We start from the raw sequence: 9,349 nt of genomic DNA on the forward strand, positions 1-9,349 counted from the left end.
CATGAAGCATGCAAAATTCAAAGACACAACACAAAACACAAAAAAATAATACAAGATTTACAATACCCAACCCCATTTGGACAACATGAAACATAAAAAATTCAAAGATCCCAACACAAAACACCAAAAATAATACAAGACAGACAATAACCCAAACACCTAGTACCACATGAAGCATGCAAAATTCAAAGACACAACCCAAAACACCAAAAATAATACAAGATTTACAATACCCAACCCCATTTGGACAACATGAAACATAAAAAATTCAAAGATCCCAACACAAAACACCAAAAATAATACAAGACAGACAATAACCCAAACACCTAGTACCACATGAAGCATGCAAAATTCAAAGACACAACCCAAAACACCAAAAATAATACAAGATTTACAATACCCAACCCCATTTGGACAACATGAAACATAAAAAATTCAAAGATCCCAACACAAAACACCAAAAATAATACAAGACAGACAATAACCCAAACACCTAGTACCACATGAAGCATGCAAAATTCAAAGACACAACACAAAACCCCAAAAATAATACAAGATTTACAATACCCAACCCCATTTGGACAACATGAAACATAAAAAATTCAAAGATCCCAACACAAAACACCAAAAATAATACAAGACAGACAATAACCCAAACACCTAGTACCACATGAAGCATGCAAAATTCAAAGACACAACACAAAACACAAAAAATAATACAAGATTTACAATACCCAACCCCATTTGGCCAACATGAAACATAAAAAATTCAAAGATCCCAACACAAAACACCAAAAATAATACAAGACAGACAATAACCCAAACACCTAGTACCACATGAAGCATGCAAAATTCAAAGACACAACACAAAACACAAAAAATAATACAAGATTTACAATACCCAACCCATTTGGACAACATGAAACATAAAAAATTCAAAGATCCCAACACAAAACACCAAAAATAATACAAGACAGACAATAACCCAAACACCTAGTACCACATGCAGCATGCAAAATTCAAAGACACAACACAAAACACCAAAAATAATACAAGATTTACAATACCCAACCCCATTTGGACAACATGAAACATAAAAAATTCAAAGATCCCAACACAAAACACCAAAAATAATACAAGACAGACAATAACCCAAACACCTAGTACCACATGAAGCATGCAAAATTCAAAGACACAACACAAAACACAAAAAAGAATACAAGATTTACAATACCCAACCCATTTGGACAACATGAAACATAAAAAATTCAAAGATCCCAACACAAAACACCAAAAATAATACAAGACAGACAATAACCCAAACACCTAGTACCACATGAAGCATGCAAAATTCAAAGACACAACCCAAAACACCATAAATAATACAAGATTTACAATACCCAACCCCATTTGGACAACATGAAACATAAAAAATTCAAAGATCCCAACACAAAACACCAAAAATAATACAAGACAGACAATAACCCAAACGCCTAGTACCACATGAAGCATGCAAAATTCAAAGACACAACACAAAACACAAAAAATAATACAAGATTTACAACACCCAACCCCATTTGGACAACATGAAACATAAAAAATTCAAAGATCCCAACACAAAACACCATAAATAATACAATACAGACAATAACCCAAACACCTAGTACCACATGAAGCATGCAAAATTCAAAGACACAACACAAAACACAAAAAATAATACAAGATTTACAATACCCAACCCCATTTGGACAACATGAAACATAAAAAATTCAAAGATCCCAACACAAAACACCAAAAATAATACAAGACAGACAATAACCCAAACACCTAGTACCACATGTAGCATGCAAAAATCAAAGACACAACACAAAAACACAAAAAATAATACAAGATTTACAATACCCAACCCATTTGGACAACATGAAACATAAAAAATTCAAAGATCCCAACACAAAACACCAAAAATAATACAAGACAGACAATAACCCAAACACCTAGTACCACATGAAGCATGCAAAATTCAAAGACACAACACAAAACACAAAAAATAATACAAGATTTACAATACCCCACCCCATTTGGACAACATGAAACATAAAAAATTCAAAGATCCCAACACAAAACACCAAAAATAATACAAGACAGACAATAACCCAAACACCTAGTACCACATGAAGCATGCAAAATTCAAAGACACAACACAAAACACAAAAAATAATACAAGATTTACAATACCCAACCCCATTTGGACAACATGAAACATAAAAAAATTCAAAGATCCCAACACAAAACACCAAAAATAATACAAGACAGACAATAACCCAAACACCTAGTACCACATGAAGCATGCAAAATTCAAAGACACAACACAAAACACAAAAAATAATACAAGATTTACAATACCCAACCCATTTGGACAACATGAAACATAAAAAATTCAAAGATCCCAACACAAAACACCAAAAATAATACAAGACAGACAATAACCCAAACACCTAGTACCACATGAAGCATGCAAAATTCAAAGACACAACACAAAACACAAAAAATAATACAAGATTTACAATACCCAACCCCATTTGGTCAACATGAAACATAAAAAATTCAAAGATCCCAACACAAAACACCAAAAATAATACAAGACAGACAATAACCCAAACACCTAGTACCACATGAAGCATGCAAAATTCAAAGACACAACCCAAAACACCAAAAATAATACAAGATTTACAATACCCAACCCCATTTGGACAACATGAAACATAAAAAATTCAAAGATCCCAACACAAAACACCAAAAATAACACAAGACAGACAATAACCCAAACACCTAGTACCACATGAAGCATGCAAAAATTCAAAGACACAACACAAAACACAAAAAATAATACAAGATTTACAATACCCAACCCCATTTGGACAACATGAAACATAAAAAATTCAAAGATCCCAACACAAAACACCAAAAATAATACAAGACAGACAATAACCCAAACACCTAGTACCACATGAAGCATGCAAAATTCAAAGACACAACACAAAACACAAAAAATAATACAAGATTTACAATACCCAACCCCATTTGGCCAACATGAAACATAAAAAATTCAAAGATCCCAACACAAAACACCAAAAATAATACAAGACAGACAATAACCCAAACACCTAGTACCACATGAAGCATGCAAAATTCAAAGACACAACACAAAACACAAAAAATAATACAAGATTTACAATACCCAACCCCATTTGGACAACATGAAACATAAAAAATTCAAAGATCCCAACACAAAACACCAAAAATAATACAAGACAGACAATAACCCAAACACCTAGTACCACATGAAGCATGCAAAATTCAAAGACACAACACAAAACACAAAAAATAATACAAGATTTACAATACCCAACCCATTTGGACAACATGAAACATAAAAAATTCAAAGATCCCAACACAAAACACCAAAAATAATACAAGACAGACAATAACCCAAACACCTAGTACCACATGAAGCATGCAAAATTCAAAGACACAACACAAAACACAAAAAATAATACAAGATTTACAATACCCAACCCATTTGGACAACATGAAACATAAAAAATTCAAAGATCCCAACACAAAACACCAAAAATAATACAAGACAGACAATAACCCAAACACCTAGTACCACATGAAGCATGCAAAATTCAAAGACACAACACAAAACACAAAAATAATACAAGATATACAATACCCAACCCCATTAGGACAACATGAACCATAAAAATTCAAAGTCACAACACAAAACACCAAAAATAATACAAGACAGACAATAACCCCAACACATTAGTACCACATGAAGCATACAATATTCAAAGACACAACACAAAACACCAAAAATAATACAAGACAGACAATAAACCATACACCTTAGGACACCATGAAACATAAAAATTCAAAACACAAAAAATTGAAAAGTATAGAGTTAAAGATCTATAAGGAGACTATTTGGTTACCAACTCTCCATGATTTAGCTGGGGAGGGTCACCTGAACCCTCTCAAAGACCATCGGTAGCCCACAGACCATTGCTTGAAAACATTTCCCTAGGTGACTGAAATCACATCAGGGCATAAATGGTATTGCAGTTGTAAATATATTTATAGAAATTGACCACTAGGGGGATATCCTTGACTTACACAATAATTACATTCAAGGACCACTGGTGGTCCCCAGACCAATGATTGAAAAACATTTCCCTAGATGACTGAGATCACATCAGGGCATAAATGGTATTGCAGTGTAAATATTTATATAGATATTGACCACTAGGTGGAATCACACACCCACTGTCAATGTATGTAAGGAATTTAAATACTACCTTGATTAATTTATGCATACAATTCACTTCAAAGATAAGGACCCCCACCTTTGTGATTATCTAATTTGCATTTTACTACTAGCACCTGGTTAGAGCCCACCCCACCCCCTTGTTTATCTAACTTGCACCTGTTTAGATACCACCCCCCCACCTCACCCCCCCGCTTCATTTAATTTGCATGTCTGGCACCTAGCATTCCACAAAGAGGGGGGTGCCCATCCCCCCACCACACCCCCTCGCTTCATTTAATTTGCATGTCGCACCTGGCCCATGGTTAGAGCCCATCCCCCCTTAAGACAGTGACCCCCCTGCCCTAAATAAATATTGCCTGAGGTTAGCGACCATCCCCCCCACCTTAACCCCAGTGACAAAATTTACATGTTGGGGACATGGCAAATGGTGACGCAGGGACCATACATCATGCATTTTATAAATAACCTATTATTAGTTTTTATTATTATTTAATTATAAACTATTATATGCTAATTATATTTATGGATATTTATATTTATGGATATTTATTATTTATGATTATGCTAATTATATCTATTTATATCTATCTATTTTAATTACTAATTTGCATAATTAATTATGCAAATTATGCATTAATTGCTCACTAGCGCCACTAGTGGTCAGATTTGGTACTGTGCCACCACACTATTATACTACTTATATGCATCTGAAAATAGCCGATCTACAAGCAACGGGACGCATTGTGAGCTTGTAGTTCTAAAACTTGTGAAAAGGGGACATTCTGCATAATGAGTACTTTCTACTATTGGTACTTTAAGCACATCGATACAAATACTTTGATACTTTTACCTAAATACATTTTTAAATTTCCGGACTTTGTACTTTTCTGACCACTGCCCTCAAGGCTGAGAGATGTGCAACATAGTGAACATACTAGGTGTAATATTACCCGCGGCAGTAATGTGGAGGGCCATTCAAGCCTCAAGCGGAGCCTGCGGCACCACCAAGGGCAAGGTGGAGCCTGCGGAACCGTTGCGGCTCGAGAATCCACCATTCCTGAATAAAGTGCCTGGTGCAACGCACAGGGCCTGACTTGGTGAGAGCAGGAGTGGACCTGGTGAGACGTAGGAGGGGCCCAGGGGTCAACCCACAGAGCCTAGTCCTTCCACGCGCCAGAATGGTACCTCCCAGTCCCGGCAGAGTAGTTCAGGAGGAACGGATTGTGTGGCCCTGGTTTTTCCCTAATGGGACTGACCCCGGCTGGGTCACCTGAGTGAGGGGTATGATGTTGGGAGACCCGAAACCCCGATGGCCTTGGGATACTGTACATCACTGAGGATACGTCCCAGGTGCATCCATGTATGTATGTATTTTGTTTTTTGTGTTAACAACTTGCAGTATAGACAAATTCAGAAATGGGTCTCATGGCCGCAGCAAACGTATTTCCTGTAGGCGGAGACGACATATCTGATAATCTGCGGTGTAAACAGCCAGCTCTTCTACTACATTGAATGGTAGAGTGACTGATGTTAGACTGCTCAAACGTTACTCCTTTACCTGCTTTTTACTAACACTAACTTTACAAAGATGCACAGAACATCTGGATGAACCTGTGTAGTTTATGGCTGCTCCAATAGTAGTGGCAAGTTTGGCAACATTCAACTTTGGAGAGAAACGGAATGTCAAAAAAAATACGCCACGGTGTCTGAGACCAGAGCCGAAGCAGTGAAAGGTCCTGAAAGATACATAACGTCAGTCTTACACAATACCCAATCTTTGTTATATGAACACAACAGTACTTTATTCCTCATACTTTAAATGCTTAGTATGTAACAATCACACTTTCCAGCAAGATGCTCAAAAGTATGTGCCTTTTTGTCACCGAGGCTGCATGATCCTCTCATTATAGGCAATACATTCTAATTTGAGTAAAGTTGTGTTTTTGGCCACGTTGTAAAGAGGATGTTTAGCTTTACACAAATTATTATGCCAATTTACTGGCAATAGGATGGATGAGAGAGAGGTAAGCCCAACACACACCGGGTGCGCAGCGACGCGACAACGCCTGGAAAATAGAACAGTGGCGTATCGGAGCGTCAGGCGAGGCGTGAACGCACGCCGGACGCCGCCGGTGTGGGATAGGTTCATTGAAAATAACAGAGGCGGCTGTTTTGACGCGCGGCGTTCGCAGACAGCGTGTGTTGGGCTTGAGACAGACAGAGGTTTATAAATTGTAGATGAATGGCACTAAAATGTTCTCACTTGAATTGTAACCGTATAAAAAATGTCTGAAAAGCAAGTATTTCCCTAAATTATTTGTAGAAGAATAAAGTCCCTTTGCACACCTACAAAGACGGACAGGAGCGTCGTCCTAATGAACTTGAACAAAAGAAAAGGGGGAGACCTACACACTGAAAGAAAATATATATTGATACAATGTTTCGGTCACCGTCATCAGGCATCACGTCTATTACTATTGACATTATGCAAGGCAAGGTAAACTGCATTCAAACAGTTTTTGAGGAGGGCTAGCCCCTCCTATATCCAGCTTTTGGTGTCCGTCCACAAACTTTGTCCTATACACAAACATTAAATTCCCATTGATCCTCACTTCAAACCGGTGTTTTTTCTAATGTGCAATTAGAATTAATCATTTATTCCGTTCATGATGACAGTACATAGTTAATTTAATTGTAACAGAGTGAACACCTTTTTGGAGTTACTGAAAAGAAAAACAAACAGGACAACATAATGGTCCTAAAACAATTTTACTTTCATTTTACAATAATAAAGATGGATGTAAAATGAGGCTCAGATTGTGCTTGAAACCTCGCCCACATTTGGAGTCATACGTCAGTGACGGTCAGTCATTGACGACTTACTACAGGCTGGTGAAGTTACTTATTTTTTGATCAAACTTTCTTCCGAGTTACTTCCGAGATGCAAATGAGAGCCACGCCATTCTCATGTAGATCTCGAGATCGACACGACCCAATGTTTATTATGTTTTAATGCCGTGGCTCTGTAATGAGGAGAAACTGTCTATTATAAAAGAGGGGTCTGTCTGCCTGTGAGAGTCATTTCGGGGCAAATCTCACAAACCAAAGCCAAATTTGATTTCCGTTTTACTTTCCCTCATCTTACTGATGGCCTTCTGCAGGTCCGACTGTTGGATGGGACGGATAGAATCCTCCGAACCAGATTCATTTAGGGGTTGTACAAAGTCTTGGAGACACAGCAGTGCGGCCTCGCGACATATCTCTTTGAGGTCACTTCCTGAAAATCCCTCGGTTTCCTTGGAAACATCACAGAGGTCCACAGACGAATCCACCCTTTCATCGTTCAAGATCACTTTCAGGATCTGTTCTCTCTGCTTCCGACTAGGCTGTTTTATGTGAAACCTAGAGGGCATTCTCCTCAGGATGGCTGCGTCTATATCTTGAGGACGATTAGTAGCTCCCATCACAATCACTTGATGGTCGTCGTCAGTATCCAGTCCATCCCACAGACTCATGAACAGAGCTTTGATCATGGCTGTGCTCTCGTGATCCGAAAGGGAACGATTCCTCAAGAACGAATCTATCTCGTCTATGAAGATAATCGAGGGCTGTAGTTTAAAAGCCAATGTGAACACGGCAGTAGCCAGCTTCTCTGATTCACCGTACCACTTGTCCGTCAGCGTAGACGGCTGCAGGTTGATGAAGCGAAACCCCGCCTCCTTGGCTGTCGCCTTGGCGATGAGCGTCTTACCACAGCCAGGTGGGCCGTACAGCAACACACCTTTAGGCGGCTTTAACAAATTGGAGCCTCTAAACAGGTGTTTCTTCTGAACAGGAAGGATGACCGTGCCTTTCAGCGCCGCTATGACCTCATCAAGACCGGCGATGTCACGCCACGTCGTGTGCATACCGAGAGGGTCCACCAGAAGAGCTGCTATGATCATCTCATAGTCTGACAGTTTAACGTTCCCAACGCCAATCTGACACATCAGCTTCTCTGCCCGTTCCTGAGCTTCCACTTTCCTCTTCCTGGTGGGATCGATGGTGTCTATCCATTTGAAGGCGAGATAGGTGAGGGCTCCACATGTGGTAAGCATGAAGAGATGGCCCACGATGGCCTCATTGCGTCCCAGATGTGCCATGTTGTCTCTGCTGAGAATCGCACCTCGAGTTATCTCCTACCACGCACTACAACGACTCGTCACGTCCGTGTTTTGCGCTAGTAAAGTCAATAATAATAATACACACAATCTCAAAAATACTATAGTGTCCAGTAAGAGCGTAACCAGCGATGTCTGACCCCACGCTTCAGGAATAGTACCCGCCTATTGTTAGTTCAGAGGATGGCACTGTGGAAGTTGAGGGGCTCCCTTTGTAAACGATTAAGACTTTGTTTTTGGCTCACACTGCACTTCTCACACTGTGTGGGTCTGCTTTTATGCTGACCTGCTTACGTCATCACCATGACGTATTCACTGACCTCATTTGACTTGGTCGATCACCACACCATATTACAGACTAGAAAAACTGGGTGGGCTTTCTGGCATATAGTACAAAACTGTTTTCTTTACTGTACATATCTTTTTGTGAGGGGTGCCATCTTTTGAAGACCAGTAAGATGGTCGCGTGCACGCATCCGCCTCGTTGACGGAAGACTGCTGGGCGAGCGCTGGCGCTTTGGCATGGGGGGGGTCAGATTAACATGGAATTAATTCTGTACTGGCCATATAAGGAGCATGTCTTGAGTGTACAGGGTTTGATGGTCAGATCCACATATGGAATGTCAGAACAGGTGAAGTAGGTCTTCAGCTGTGCTTTGTCCCAGAGTCATCTGCATTGGATGGATGACCTTTATATGCCACCAAGGTCAGATAGACAGGACGGCTTGTCATTGGTACAACATTGTTATCAGCCACCATTACACATGTCATAACTCCTTTATGATCTACTGTATAAATGCACATCAATGAGAACGATGTCTACATTGACCTTGGTTTAATGGAACCGCTAGTCGAC

General features: G+C 39.3%; 1 protein-coding gene across 1 annotated transcript; it reads right to left on the reverse strand.

Annotated features, from left to right (window-relative positions):
- Positions 1 to 7,428: 7,428 nt before the first annotated feature.
- LOC308325405 (outer mitochondrial transmembrane helix translocase-like) lies at positions 7,429 to 8,475 on the reverse strand (the record flags this gene model as incomplete). The annotated part of the gene is made up of 1 exon (XM_080777892.1): positions 7,429 to 8,475. The coding sequence occupies one exon, from the start codon at positions 8,473 to 8,475 to the stop codon at positions 7,429 to 7,431; it is 1,047 nt and encodes a 348-aa protein (XP_080634018.1).
- Between the last annotated feature and the right edge of the window lie 874 nt (positions 8,476 to 9,349).

Source organism: Protomyctophum bolini, assembly GCF_963924005.1.
Source record: "Protomyctophum bolini genome assembly, chromosome: 12".
In the NCBI taxonomy this organism is placed as follows: domain Eukaryota; kingdom Metazoa; phylum Chordata; class Actinopteri; order Myctophiformes; family Myctophidae; genus Protomyctophum; species Protomyctophum bolini.